Source organism: Xiphophorus couchianus, chromosome 21, assembly GCF_001444195.1.
Source record: "Xiphophorus couchianus chromosome 21, X_couchianus-1.0, whole genome shotgun sequence".
NCBI classification, from domain to species: domain Eukaryota; kingdom Metazoa; phylum Chordata; class Actinopteri; order Cyprinodontiformes; family Poeciliidae; genus Xiphophorus; species Xiphophorus couchianus.
The window spans coordinates 12,410,132-12,426,153 of record NC_040248.1 but is presented as its reverse complement, the minus strand read 5'-3'; the positions used below and the strand labels follow the sequence as shown (position 1 = coordinate 12,426,153).

Here is a 16,022-nt window from a genome sequence, read left to right as displayed (position 1 = left end):
CCGTCTTGCCATTTTGCTCTGGCTTTCTCTTGACCCAAATCTGATAGCCTAACATCTGGTTCAAGGTAATGGCAGCTGTCAGCTAGGCCAGAGTTCGCCACAACCTCCACCTGTATTGAATTCTGTTGAAAATGATATTGTTCAAATCCATATTTGCCTTGAATAATATCTTGCATGAATCCAACAAGTTTGTGTGTATGTTGGCTCTCCCGACGCCTCTTTTCACCCTGGCAAAAATACTGGGGTGTAAAATGAGAAGACAAGTGTCCTCTGGGTCCTTCTTCTGTCATGATTTCCTCGTCAGTTTGTGGGAAATAAATTGCCTGTACTGCAGGCCTCTAGAAGCACTCTTTATCCGTGCACTTTTGCTCCCCATGTCCCTCCTGGGGCCGGTTGTGTTGAGACTCCATGTGAGGACAAATTACACACCAACAAGACATTGTTCAGCCCCACCGAGGTTCTGCGCTTTCTGGAAGGGTCCTCGTTATAGCAGTGAATGAGACTACAAACACTGCCCCAATAGCTTCTTATTCAGTGTGATGAATAGTCTTGCCCAGCGCCCAGAAACACTAGGTGTGTCTCTAAACAAAGCCATGTTAAGCCACAAAATTACAGGAATGGCACACTGGCAGATGCAGCCTCTGCTTGGCAATTTGAGACATTTTTTTTCTTCCATAATGTTATGAGTTCAAATGGGCAAATCAGTAGTTTTATAGTTTTTATGGCATTCTGGTTTTGACTATGCAGTATAAGCATCACGAGTAGTTGTGGGAACTATGCAAAGATGAGAGAATTCTCAAGAAAAGCTTAGAACTGCTAAGTGTGTCCTCCATCAAGGCATGGTGTGGTGTTTTCTTGACTGTACAGGCAGGTGAATGTCTGAGTTGGATTTCTAAGGCGGAGAGCCATCTGATGGGGCAGGTCACAAGCAGGTTCTAGTTGAGTTTGATGGGAGGGAGCACGATTGCTTCCGGCGCTTTGTGCAGCGTCAAACCATTTGTTGTCCCCACACTTCTCCCTCACCAGACTGGTTGGCTCCAGCTCAATCCTGTGGGTGGGGGATCTGCTCATGTGACACTCAAGTTATAAGCAATGACACACACACCTATGGCTATCGTTCTAAAGAGCACTCTGAAAGTCAATTGATTTCTCTGGAGATTTTGTTGGGTTGTGAAGTAATATTTGCTACATTTTGCTTTTAGTCCTCTGTCTGAAATGTCGTTCTGTCTGAAACACAGCTTTAGCTTCTGGAAAATTACCGGTGTCATTTTCTTGAGGTGGTGTTGTGGCTCTTTAAAGTGTTTTTAATAATCGTGCAGCCGTGGGAGTCGGTCACAGATATGAGAAAGATGGAAAAAAATGTAACAACGTGAGAATTGTTCACACTGTCAGCTCACAGAAATTCGCCGTCTGTTTATGTGAGAGAAAGGTGAAGGAGTGTAAAGTATAGACGGTTATGAGGCTCGTGCCAGATCCAAGCTCGGTTTCAAAGTGGGGACTACACAGAAGGGCATTGCTCAAATAAACCTCATGACCCCGGCATCATTTCCACTCAGTCCTTCAGCCTGTGCTTTCCCAGTCAAAGCTGCTGCTTTGCCAAGAACACATAGAAGATAACCAAACGATGTGTCCACAGCATTTTATACCTAAAGGATAAAAATACACTTCAACTTAACGCTTATAAATCATATAATGCAAGATGAGCTCTCAGCTGCATAGCATTATCTCTGAAATTTTTATTTTAATAGCCTGTGAAGATAATTGACGCATCGTCTTGTACTGTAACAGTCTTCCTAGTGTGCATTTAGTCTAAATAAAAGCTGATATCACTTGTTTTCTTTACAGTGTCCTTTGCCGTTTCTTGTGACACTAAATGAAAACATGTCATGGCCAGTGGCTCTTTATTTGGCTGTTTGGTTTTGCGGAACACTTAGTTAGTTGTGCAAAGATTTTTTTTTTTCTTATACTGCAAATGGCTTGCACTGATGACTGATGGAGCATATGTCCCAACTTGGTGTAATAATGAATTAGAGGAGTTGATGGCTTGATGAGCTTCAAATTTAATAGATGCTTCCTAGAATATGCCAATCATTCAAGAACATAATAAGGTTACTTACCCTACCCATCTATAACCTACTTATCACTGTCAGTGACGCCCGAGACAGAAGTAACAATGAATTGCTTTTTTCCTGTGCTATCCTTTAATCAGTCGTAATCCTTTTATTTTGTATTATATAAAGGAGGGCTTAGGCTAAGAATCTGTCATCTGTAGAGTTGAAACCAGACAATTATGATTACAGAATAAAGACATCTAAACTATTTTTTTTCGTCTCTGAACACCTCAAGCATACTTCTTCCTCGTGTGACATCATCACAGGAAAGCAGCCGAGAAAACTTTGGAGCGCCGGAAGTCTTGCTTATCCATGGGATCCCAGAAAGATCCTCTTCGCCTGCTATTCAGGTTTAAACGGTACGGGAATGTCTACTCGTCATATCAATCAGGAAGGAGACAAGATCCGTCTCAGAGATAACTCAACCCAACAACAAAAGCAAACGATGCCTGCTGAAGCTGATGTGTCGTTATCTACATTGAAATGAGTTCTGTACCGACGTGGGCTGAAAGACCACTCAGAGAGGAAGAAGCCAGATTAGTTTTCAAATGTACACAGTGAAAAAAACCTTACGTTTTTAGAGGTAGTTCTTATAGTCTGATGATACAGAAATTTAAGGGGTTAACCATAAAGATCATTGTTGCGTTAGAAGTAGAAATGGAAAGCTTGCCAGCTTGAGAACACCCGACTGTGAAGTAGGGTGGTTGAAGCAATATGTTGTCTCTGTGTTTTGTTGCACAAGTGACTGGTGAAGGTCATTTTTTATGCGTTTGTTCATAACGATGAGGGATGACAATGTTTTAAGATATCCTGGCAGCTTAGAGAAAATGGTATAATTTACTGACTGTGGTAAATAATACCACAGTCATTTACCACATTTAAAAATGTCCGTGAATTTTTAAATTGTCCCCCAGAGACATAGAAGCTTTCAGCAATTTTTCCACATGAGACTCTTGTTCATATTGGGTCTTGAGGCTTTGCAGAATAAGGGCCTGTTTAAAGCCAGGTGGCAACTTTAGGCTGAAAGCAGACATGGTTGTAGTTCTTTTTCCCTCTGAGAGGTTGTTTCATACTCTGTCCTGTAAATGTAAGCATATTTTTACAGCATATTTGTTTGCTAGTGATTTCCCAGCGGTTATTAGCTTGCCAGCAGTCCAGACTCTTCCTTTTTTTTTTCTAGATGGGAACCCCCCACTAGTCTGCCTGTGTTGAGACCTGAATCCCCTTTCCCAGCTACAGAAGCAGCCGGCAGCCTGCTTGCCAGGCCGTCTGGTTGTCTGTGTTGGTGTCATTGAGACGTGCTCGGTACTTCAAGTCTCACTTATTTGTCTCAATGTAGAGTGACCCATCATTGCTGCTATGTCAAGGAGATGGAGGCAACCAATCATATCTGGCTCAGCGAGGCATGCACAGCCAATCAGAACCGGAATCCCCATGGTAACGTGTGCTTGAAAGCCCTGCCCTGGCCAATAAAAATGGAGAATGGCACTTGGCTATTAGAGTTTAATGGCCTGCTGCCATTAATAAAATGATATAACCTCTAATATTGAGTTTTATGTTTTCAGCCAGCACACTTGCTCTGCACAAAGATGGTGGTGTTCAAAATAGAAAAACAGTAGGACACATGGACTCAGACATTTGTGTCTGTTCTCTCGCAGTACTAGTCAACAAGAGAACTCAAGACACTTGTCAAAAGGACATGTTTAAACCGTAGCCAAAGATTTGACTTCATTCATGTCAAGCCAGTTGCTACAGCTAGCTTACAGTGGGTCACTCCAGAGCAGGAGGCAGTCAGACTAAGGTTTGCATGGCCACTACCTCATTCATTATTTTAACCAGCTTCTGCCAGGCTATGCTACCCTGCTCTCCTCTAAATACTGGTATTCTCCACTCTGTTCCCTCCTTATGTAATGGCAGAGCAGCAAGTGGTGTGTGTCATAGCTGTTTCCATGGTAAGGGTAGCTGAGACTCTATCACAACACAGCATGCGCCAGCTGTGGTACCTACTCTGGAAAAGACCTGCATGTTCTCTTTTAAGGGTTTCATTTAAGATTTGTTCTTTTACAGGCTGAAAAAAGAAGCTTGTAAAAGATTCAGTGCCTTGCAGAAGTATTCATGTCCTCTGACCCTGCTGTTTAAACATTTTGTCTTGTTATTGCTAACTGCATCCTTCAGTGGGGTTTGTTTGGATTTTATGTGACAAAAACATCTAAAGTGTGGTAGACATTTCCATTCTGTCTCCTTTTATTCTGACACAGATAAATTATAATCCAGTGCAACTAAATGCTTTAAAGTTCCTTTAAAGGCTAATTGTCCTGTTGTAAACTTTTTTTTAACTTTCAGTGTAAATACAGATGTTTTGTTAAGATGTTCTGGTTTATTGCAGCACATTTGTGAATAAATGGCATCATGGGGAAAAAAGCAAATAGCTTAGGAATAAGGTTTTGGAGAAGATCAATGAAGCGTTTGGTTATAAATATTATCCTAATCTTTGAGTGTCTCTTAGAGTACTGTTTAAGCCATCATCTGAAAATGGAATAAAAAAAAAACATACAGGTAGCCAAGAGGTCCATTGTATCTCTGGAGCAGCTAAAGAGATCCACAGGACAGGAGGAAGTATCTTATGAGATATTAACTTTTATTTGTGCGCTCCAAAAGCCATTGTTGAAAGCATTAAAAAGCAGGCCTGTCAGGATAACAAGTTTTGCTGGACGATAAATTGTCCCAGAAATTATTGCGATAAGCACTGATATTGTTGTTTTGAAACCATTTTCAAGTGATATAATGGTAACGACATAACAATGCAAGAACGCGTTCTCGAAGATCAATAAACTTTCAATTCTAACGAGTATCCAACATTCAACACTGAAACTGGAATCATTTAAATATCCACAATAAACAAGCAAAGACGACAACAAGAAATAAAAACAAATAAATAAATTATGAAGTCTCTGTAAACAAAACTGTCCTTCAAATAAAGGGCTAGTCGAGCCCAAAGCACCAGACTGAAGACTGACTTTTGCTATCCAGTTTTTGGTAGAAAGAGAAAAACGATACAATAGAAGATATTGAGCTTGCTTTAATTTATCATGCGATTAATTGATTCGTTGTTTATTGTGACAGACCTAGTAAGAAGCAACAATCCCCGCTGAACATTTATCAAACATGTGGAAGAGGGTGCTCTGGTTAGACGAGACCAAAGTTGAACTTTTTGGCCTGCATTCAAAATGCTGTGTGGGAGAAATCTAATGATGTACTTTACCCTGGAGACACCCTCCCTTCTGTTCATAACTATGCCTTACTTTGGTTTATTCTATCACATAAAATCTCAATAAAGTACCTTGAGGTTTAACAACATCAATTGCCTTAAGGAACTTTATTTACATGCTTTTTAATATAATGCCTTTTTTTTTTTTAAGGCAATGAGTTTTTACTTTCTAATATACTGAAGGTATCCTTCTATATATTTAAACCTGTGTCCATTAGCTGCTGACAGATTTTCAGAGGATGGTGGTAATTAATAAGATATTACTGCACTTTGATTAATAATTGATGGTTTTTCATTTAGTGCCCTCAAATTCTGCTTGTGGTAACTTAAGAGTAAGATGGAGAAGGAGCAGTTTTAGCTTTTGAGAACTGTTTATGTTGGTTTCAAGAGCCTAACCTATCCAACTTTAAAGCTTTTGTTTGCTGAATCTGTTCCGTCATTTGGAAAATTGTATTTTTCTCTGTGCAGGAAATCATATTCATCGTTATTCAAGGGACAAAAGTCGAGTTCAGGTCATTAAATGTTTTTTTTTTCCAGCCACTCTGCTCTGTCAGGTCAATAATAATAAAAATAAAATATTTATTGACTATTATTCCATATGCAACTGTGGCCAGGAATCTGCCACACTATACTCTGTTGAGCATCAACTGAGCACATCAGAAGGGCAGCAGCACCCACTGGGCGCTGACTTTATCTGTAATCGTCAAGGGGAGAAATCTGTTAGCTTGTCATGAAAAGCATGTAATCTGTAGATTTATCTCAAAAATTGTGACATTCCGGGTTCATTTTGATTGTAGAATCTTCACAAAAACCATTGTTCTCTAGGTATAACTGGTTTGCAAAGTGTGTCTGTTTATGCCAGAAATCATTGAATAATTTAATAAAATTACTTTGTTTAAATAGCACCAATCACAGATTTTCTTAAGGCCCAAATGTGTCTAATTCATCCATTGACTGTCATGTGAAAAAAATTAGGATACTCCATGTAATTTAATAACATTTTTTTTAAATAAATATTCACACAGTCATTTAAAATCTATAATTTCTGGGAAGAAATGTGATTTATTTGCGCTTAAATAACAATATTTGAAAGGTTGCCCCACTCCTAACTTTCTGGAGTGAGATGTTTGAGAAGTTTCCTGAAAATACAGCTGGTATGAAGTTGCACCATTTCAAAGTGGTCGGTGACAAGGGTTTGGCTTCGCCTAGAACTTTCCATTTCTAAATTTTTAGCCAGTCCTTGGTGGAGCTACTTGTATGTCATTGTCATGCTGCAGGGTTCAGTTCTGCTTTAGCTTTATTTATGACTTTTTTTCTTTTTACTTTAAACTGACAGTAGAATTTATTGTAGATTCTATGATGCTGAGATGGCTGAAGTACATGGTCAGTGTCCTGCTCATGATCTGACCCAGGCGTGTTACAGCAGAGACGTGTCTGAAATTTGCATGATGCCTCTCCTCAGTGCCTGGATTTGAAGACCCCTGGTACATAGGAATGGTCTCTATATAGGAGACCATTCAAACCAATGGTCTCGTATATAGTGAAACTTGGATCCAATTATAATTTAGTAAAATAAAAATGTACGACAACTGGTAAAGCATTATCCGAGGAAGAAAGGACAGCTGATTGTGATTAACTTTGGAGCAATCCCTCTTTTTGAGCAAGCAGTATCCGAAGTAAACTCATTGTACTCCTTTTTATCCCAAATTAACAAGTAAATAGCGTTTTACCTCAAACACTGTTCCACTTTCAGCTGCCTCTCTGCCACATTAACTCTTTGTGCTTCAACTGTTTGCTTCCCTCAAGAGACTCACAAATGTATTTAGCAAAAAAACCAAACATTTTTATTGTACAATATGGGAAGTGACCCTGTAAGACATTTCTAAGTAGGCAAGTGTTATTTCCACATAACCTCAAACAGTAGTTCTTTTTGTTGTGTTTTTGATTGACCTCAAGTCTTTCCAGGTGAATGGCAGCCGTACAGTGACGCAGGCACACGTTACTGTAAACTCTCTGTCCTCAATGTGAGCTGGCTTCACTTGGTTTTGTGTAGCGAATGGGTTTTTCTCAGCACACGGTTGAGCGCACAGTCTGTTGCTACAGGCGAAGCGCGGTGCTCTCATTTCAGCCTCTCTGGGGAGAACTGTGCCATCGGAGAGAAATGATTGAATCTCTACCTCTGCTCCATTTTCACTCATTTCTCCTGGACTGGATCAACTTGTGCTTCCAGCACAGACTTTGTGTATGTGTGTGTGCGTGTGTTTGTATGTGTGTTGTATGCAGATGGCCATATGGGCCCTCACTCAGTCCCGCATTGTCATCCTTTCATATACCTTTGCTGTTTTACCTTTTGCTCAGTTAGATAGTGAAATTGTTGCTTCATATTTAAAACTGTGATTTCCTGTGTGTTTCATTTGCAGACGCTGATATGCATTGATGATGAGTGGAGTCGGTGAAAACTCATCTGACCCTGCGAGGGCAGAAGCACGAAAACGCAAAGAATGCTCTGCTGAACTCATAGGACCCAGGTAAGCTTCAAGAATGATCAAATCCTACTTGCCAACTTATTTCATCTCACACCGCTACCTAGAGATTTTAGTTTTTCTTCACGTTAGTAATTTGAATTACCAGGCCACTGCAGATTGATCTACTTTCCCTCTGCTGACAATTTCAAAACTAAAAAGGAAACTCAGGAAGCAGTGCAGGTCAGTTTACCCATCTACGATTTCAGACTCTTGCAGTTTTGTTCAGGAAATTTCATACTCAATTTTACAGAAAATGATGTAACATAATCTTTTTTTATTTTAAAATCTCCACACAGTCTCCGGTAAGAAAACAGCCTTATGGGACTCTGAATATTCGGTTTTGATATTGGTTATAATCTTGTATTTCATAAATGTCAACTAGTACAAATGTGCACGGACAAAAATCAAACGAGGTGTATTATAAAATCTTGAAAAATCAAATTCAGTGTTTCTATAATTAGCTCTGTTGAATTAAGTTAAAGTATAAAGCAGTTTGTTTGCAGGTATAAAGGAAAGTAGGTTGGGATGACAGAGCAATGTTTGGATCTAAAATAAGGGCACAAATTGACCCAGAACCATCAAGGAGCCTGTATATAATGAGTTATCTTTTCCAGGAGATACCAGGAGTTTTTACAGGAGCTCCAATGTCCTGTGTAAACGTATCTACTTTCCTTCACACAATGGCCTACAGCTTTTTTTTTTGTTGAGCTTATTTAGGAAGGTCGTCTATGGTGCCACATGTAAGAACTTGTTGATAATTAATGTTAAACTGTTGGAAAGCTCTTTTATTTCCCCCTTAAATGGTGCCAGAGTAACAGAGTGTAAGAAAAAATACATTTATGGGTTGAGCAACAGGGTTGAGGATGTGGGTTGTACCCATGAAAAACTTGGCAATTTCTCCCTGCTAATGCGAAACATCTTTAGGTGGAGGCAGTGTGATGGCAAGGGGCGGTACGGTCCTCGCTGGAAAAATGAGGCTTGTTGTCGTAGGTGGAAATCTCAATGTAGAGGGATACAGAGATGAGGTTCTGCTGTCAGTGGCCTTCACATAAATCCACTCTCATGGACTGAGCTCTAGCCTCCAAGATGTCAACCTTTGCTCACACAGCAATTTAGAGTGGAGAGGATGGAATGGTCTCGTTGCAGTCCTGACTCTTAACCACAGTGACCCATCTTGGGCATCAATTTGAGTGTGCTTATAATACCAAAGCGACCAACACAACCACATTGACAGACTTGAGATTGAAGCTAGGTGAACCATAGGAGCAAACCGTACAGTGTCGGGCTGAAACGATTCATCAGAGCTATTGTTTAATTTGAGTACCTTGATTATTAGAATTCCTCGACGCATCGTTCAATTACATTTACTTTTTAGTGCACTGTAATCATTTGATTTCTTTTTTTGTTTTGTTTTTAAACTTCATTAGTGTTGTGTGCAGCACTTTAATGAGCTGATGAAGAATGCTAAGTGCTATTAGCAGCTATGGAGGGAGATGGAGAGGCACAGAAAGCTTTCCAACAGCGCAGCCTCAATGCGGCAACACTTCAGCAGGAAACATTAAAGTGTAGGTTGGGCCTAAAACAATCAAATCCAATTTGATCAAGCCTGTAAGCATTGTGTCCGAGCCTGATTCAACCTGACTAATTAACTTTAGAGGCCTGAGACCAAAGTAAACTTGACATATTACTATAAATTGCTATCAGTTTACATACTTACAGATCTTTAACTTTGTGCTCTGCTGGCTTATTACTGTAACTCTCCCCATTTTTAGCTTGCATTAATATCTTCAAGCTCCATTTTCTCACTTGTACTTGCTGATCAAGAAGAGTAATGATGTGAAAAAACAATAAAAAATAGATTAGAAATATGTGTAAAAAACTTTTTTATACTTCAAACTTGAGACTGAAAGTGAAGTGTTACAAAAAGGCAATGTTTAATGTCTCAATTTAAGTTTGCTTTTTAATTTTTAAAGTTGATGTGAAATAGTTTTGCTCTTTACATTTTTTTTTCATACTTCAAACGTGAGACTAAGAGTTTGATTGAATCATTTTGTATTTTAAGTGTGTCTTAAATGTGTTTTCTTAAATAGGAACTGAATTGTTTACTAGCATTTTCTCTGTCATATGTTTCTTTAAGTAGCTACTAGATGCTCAGAACAATCAGTATATTACTTGATTACTAAAATTATTATTTACAACAGTGTGTGACCCAGCTAGTGACCAGCCTTACATTTATTCCTACCTAAAATGGCTGGAAGTACATAGCAACATATCATATTAGGTATGCATGATTATAAAAACATTAGTAAGCATTTTGAAGGTTTGCTGTTAAAACCTCAGACATTTAGCTTGGTGCTTCTAACTGTATAAATGAGTGCAAACAGTATGGAAAGATTAAAGGAGCTGTCTGAGCTCCAATATGCATGGTGGGGGATTTGAAGAGTTTAAAATCAGAATCATCGCTGTATTAAAAAAAAATGGCTACAAGTGGAGCACAATTACAACAAATGCAGACATGACCACATCTGGTCATGTCAGCCCACTCTCCCTTAACACAGACTGCCATATGCTAAAAGATGTCTTAAGAAACCCTAAAGTGTCATCGTTAGACTTACAGCAACTCTTGCCATTGTTAATATAAAAGTACATTCCTGTACAATCAGAAAGAGAGTGCAGTAGAGGCAATGTTTGCTCATCAAGAAAAACGGACTTAAGGCTGAGTTGTAGTCACACGTTTAGAGGTTCCCATTGAGCGCACTCGAGCAGAGCAAGCGGTGTCGCCTATATACTTGATGCATACTTTGGTGCAGTATTCTCCAATCATGAGCCGTATTAGAGAGTTCCTATACATGTCAGTGCAGGTGTACCTGCTCTGCAAGAGAACATTCCAGATTGTCCAGTTTGAGTGAAAGGACCAGGAATCGCGCCAACATGAATGGGCGGGGATGGCACGTTTATCACATATTGTCTCTGTCCTAGTTCAATACAATGAATGCAAACCTAGCTTAAATATTACCAGAGCTAAACAAGTGAAAGAACGAGGGCTTTTGGAACAATGGTCTTTGGACAGACGAATCCAACACTGAATTATTTAGACACCAGCATCTTAAGAATAATCCAAATACATTAGCGGAGAAGAGCTTCATATAAACTGTAAAGTATGGAGGTGGAAGAATTGTCTTGTGGAGATGCTTTGCTATAGCTGATCCGGGCCAGTTCAGAATTAACACATGGAAGGTCCTGGAATAGAATATAGTCCATTAATTCTTTTGAGATGCCGTGGCTTGAAACCCTTAAACATGTTACAGCTTCAAGGCAAGAGTGGGAGAAAGTGGCAGATGTATTCAAGGAGCAACTCACTAAAAGTTATTCCAACCGAGGAGGGTAACACTGGGATTTAGGAAGGAGGGAATCATTTCTTTGCTGTAGAAAATGCTTGTATCTTTTTGTTTAATGTTGTGATTTTATAAAAGATAAATTAGCCATCTAAGTGATCTTTTCGTAATGAAAAATGCTAAAAAGTTGATAAGGTTTCGTAATTTTCCCAACATTGGTCCCCCATTGCTTTCTTATGACCGTTTTCCCCTCTTGTTGTTTTTATGTCTGTGCAGTCCCAAGCGGAGCAACGAGAAGCGCAACCGCGAGCACGAGAACAAGTATATTGAAGAGCTCGCCGAGCTGATCTTCGCCAACTTCAACGACATCGACAACTTTAACGTCAAACCTGACAAATGTGCAATCCTGAAGGAAACTGTGAAGCAGATCAGGCAAATAAAGGAGCAAGGTACGAGTGACAGTCTGGTTGTGCCGTCGGCATTCTGAATGAACTGCAAAAAAAATATGATGGGTCCCAAATAATAAAAGTGAAAGCTTGTTCAGGGTTATATTGAATATTTTGAATTTACAGCTCGTAGTGAAAAAAAACCCCATCTTGCTAGACGACTAAGTGACCATTTTAAGGTTTTTTCAAAATGTTATTTTTAATCAAGCAACGATCAGTGGGGATATTCTGTTTTTCCTTCAAGGTTGCTGCAAGGCTAAAATGTTCTCCTGTTGTAAATTTAGAGACAGATATCAGGTTGGTCCTTGCTTTTGAGAAAGGGCGCCAGAATATCTTATTTAAAAAAAAAACATAGCCTTTTTAAGATGCACAAATAAAACCAGTTAATAATGTCATTCTATTTTATTTGACTCATACATCTGCTATGTAAAAGTGACTAAAGTGACACAAAAATCCCATTCCTTATCGAGCCTTCTGCATTCACTCGGAGCAAAGCAAACGAAGGGCTGGTTCATCCTCTTCCTCTCTGTCCTGTATAGGCTGGTGGTCAGGCAGGGGAATCTTTTTATAGCTGCTTACAGATGCTGAACGTTGTGCTTTGAAGGAATGCCTTAGATTCTTTTAACTGCACTTCATTTCTCACTTTATGGGGAAGGGTTGTGTCAGATGTCAGTGCTACATATTTTTCTGTAAAAGGTGCAGTTCAAATCAAGTCTTTTTTTTTTCCTTGGTAAAGGTCTGCAAAAAGTTTAAAAACTTTTTTGTCCAATAATGTAATCATTGTGTGTGAAAATTTGAGAGAAAAAAAATCAACCATTTAATTCAGCTGCTTATGTTTAGTAGGGAGATTATCATCCATATGTTCTTGGGACCCTCTTATTAAATAAAAGAACCTGAATCATTTGTTTTGTATACTTACCTTTATAATTTTATAAGGATGTCTTTCTGTTTCCTGTGGATATTAATGCGATACAGCACAGGCCCATTTCTTTGAGTCACACTTCAACATGGGAAAGGCAAGAAAACGTGCCTTTTATGGAAGGCAGATGTGTTATATATTTATAGGTGAGAAAATGGGTGCATTAAAAGAGCTAGCTGCTTCAATATACATATATCTATAGTCAGACTTGGGGAGCTTAAACGACATATTGTGAAAAAATAGGATAGTTTTGGCGTGATCCTAAAACGTCCGAGTTGTAAAAACCTTAATTTTAAGATTAAAAGTCTTGAATACACCCAGATTTTTTATGTCATGGTCATTTTAACTCTTGACATTTGTTAATTACTTTTTTGTACTGGACATATTTTGAGAAATCTTTCTAATTCTTAACATTTTTTATGAAAGATGATCAATTTCAATACAAACTTCAAATGACAGTGTCATAAAAGAAAAAAAGGTGTTCAACATAACCTATCCATAGTTGAAAAACTAATAATAAAACTAATGTTAATGATAGGACTTTGCATTATCTGCTAATAGGCAACTTTGCACAATAAAGAAAGCAAAAAAAATGCACCGCTGTTCTGTAAATTAATGAGCTAGTCAAACGTATATGGTGCCTTGTCTCGCCAGTTTATGATGTAGTTGTTAATACGTTACACAATCCTTTTAATTGATCAAACGCTCCTGCTATCTGTGGCACAGTGCCACACTTCTGCAGAGAGACAGAAAGCCAGGGAAGGCGGCCATGACAGTGAGTGATGGGTCTACACTCAGAGCAGCTGTGTTGGTCTGCAGGACCCCACTGGGCCTGGAGAAGTCCTGCTGATGCACGGATCATTAATGCTGGAAAAGATTAATACTTGTCTGTGGGCTGTTGCACAAACCCACAGCGCAGAGGGAAACCTGCATTCGTGTCAACTTTCACACATCCATACCCATAAAAAGGAAGAGTGTGATTCTGTTTGCTTCTCACCACAATCTTTTGTCACCATATGGTCAGCTCTCTCCTTGGCATGGTGCGCCCGTTAAATGTGTTCCCCCACCCCCCAAACAGCCCACTCATATTCCGCCTCTCATCGTCTGCTTGGAAAGTAGGGCAGCCTACGCTATGAACATAAGGCCTCTCTGCATGTTTATTAACCTAGTCACATGGACAAAGTCATAACTCCTTATTTTAGTTACTGAAGCTGAGAGGAATCTCTAGTTGTTCAAATCTGAATGAAATGTTTGGTGGATTTTAAGGGATTGGTCTTGGAATTTTGTACGTTTCTTTATCTGTGCCATTTTAAAATGTTGATAACAAATCCACCAATCAGAAGTGTGATTTTATTTTATTTTTTCCTTTAACCTGGATTTTTGACCAATTAGTTCACATTTTTAACCTGCTTTAACATCTCCTACTAGTGATTAGCGTGGCTAGCATTGCTGAAATAGTAGTGTGTGTATTCCTTAGAGCAAAGGTTCCCGAAATATTCAGCTTGTGACTCGCAAGGTATGACTGAAAAAAGAAATTATACAAGCATCACTAGTGTATCAATTAACTTGGTGCATTGGCGACAATGTATTGCGTGTTTCTTTTAATATATATATATTTTTATTATCTCTTGTTGCATTAATTAGCAAAGGTATGTTTTTACCAGGGATACACTATATATCAGCACCAACATTGATATTGGCCAATATTAGTCTTTTTGTCCTTACCACAACTTTGGGAGGAAGCATTAAATTAGAGATTATGCTTCCTTACCTCAACTCAGTTCCACCTAATATTCCCAGATCTGGCAGGCAGAGGTTGGAAACCAACTCTGTTCAGCTTTTCTGTTATTTATTTACTAATGGTATTGCTCTTGTTCACCCTATCACAGCCTTGATAAAGAATATGTCTACAGATATCATAGAAAAGCTTCTATTTAAAATTGATTTATGCATCAATTTGTGCTTCATCTGACTTCATTTTAGATGGCCAGTGATGTTGAAAGCGTTGATCGGTCGACCATGCTAAAAGTCAACCAAAACTTTTGGTTGAATCTCTAAATTCTATTGAATTAGTTTTATCCTAGTTACTGGTAAATTACAGTTTAGCAACATATTTCACACATTGTGAAAATACAGTATAATCTTGGAATCTGTTTTGTTGCAAGAAAATCTATTTTTTTCTTATTTGATGAATTTCCTAAATTTGGTAGACATATTTTGAAAAGCTAACTTTTGAGCTTTAGGTAGCTTAATCTAATCTCATATTATTATTGATGATAACATGATTAAGTTTGTTTGGTATTGGATAAGTAAAATGTTCTGCCCTTCCTGGGAACAATTTGTTCTCCTATTTTGTACATGATTTGTTTACACATTCTCCCTGTTCCATAATAGACTCTTATTTTTTTTGCACATGACGATGTAATCTATCCAGTGTCTGTCACCAGTGTGGCAGTCGTGCGCTCTGACACGCTCATTTACAGCAACCTTTCACTCTGTTTGCCTTACTGTGCTTGGGCTGGAGCCACGGCCGCATTGTTTTCACTAAGGGACCGAATGTGTTTGCTTTGTTACCAGATGGATACTTGTTAAAATCCCTGTCAGCCAGTGACCTCTTTTAAGTATGTGGGTCGACTGCAAGGGGAAATGCAGAATCGTTTGCTTGTGCTTCTCCTCTGTGACCTCTAAGTTTTGTCTTTGTGTTGTTGTTGTTTTTCTCCCTCTGCATTATGAACTTGTTGCATTGGATCCCTGTATGTGGCTTTTAAGTTTGTCTTATTGATTTATCTGATCACAGAAAAGGCTGCAGCAGCAAACGAGGAGGAGGTGCAGAAGGCTGATGTCTCATCAACAGGCCAAAGTGTGATTGACAAAGATGCCTTGGGACCAATGATGCTGGAGGTGGGTGGATTGCGTTTGTATTTTTCATTCATGATGTCATTTGCAGTGCCTTGCCATTTCCTTTTAACATTTTGCCACATTACAGTTTAAACCTCCTAGTGCTTTTATTGAGATTATTTTTTATATCCATTATATATAAACTTTTGGTGCATGTCTCTCACACATTAAGAGATTAACATGTGGACTTTATTCTTTGCACAATAACTTAGGTTGTACTTTTCTAGTCTTACAATAGATTATTAACTAGGCCATTTAAACACAGTAATAATCTCTAAAATAAGCCAGTGTTTTTCAAGCCTAGTCCTCAGAATCCACTGTTCTTTATGTTTTAGGTATGTCTCAAATGACTGTATTGCCTCCACAGTAAGCTATCATATGCTCCAGAAGCCTGTTAATCACACATTTGTTTAAGTCAGGCTTGAGGCAGCAGGCAAACCCCTACAACATGCAAGATGGGGGGTTCTGAGGATCAGTAATCTTTGTCATTCCATTGTAATTCATGTTGCATGTTTAGTGT

At 38.8% G+C, this 16,022-nt stretch overlaps 1 protein-coding gene across 5 annotated transcripts in view; it reads left to right on the top strand.

The window, feature by feature from the left end:
- The window catches only part of ncoa2 (nuclear receptor coactivator 2), a 73,578-nt gene that overhangs the window by 22,077 nt on the left and 35,479 nt on the right, over window positions 1-16,022 (top strand). For all 5 annotated transcript variants that reach the window (XM_028005066.1, XM_028005069.1, XM_028005067.1 and 2 more), the window contains exons 3-5: window positions 7,800-7,907; window positions 11,516-11,688; window positions 15,402-15,505. In XM_028005066.1, coding sequence (XP_027860867.1) covers window positions 7,816-7,907; window positions 11,516-11,688; window positions 15,402-15,505 — 369 coding nt within the window. In that variant the 5' untranslated portion in view covers window positions 7,800-7,815. The remainder of the gene's footprint in view (window positions 1-7,799; window positions 7,908-11,515; window positions 11,689-15,401; window positions 15,506-16,022) is intronic.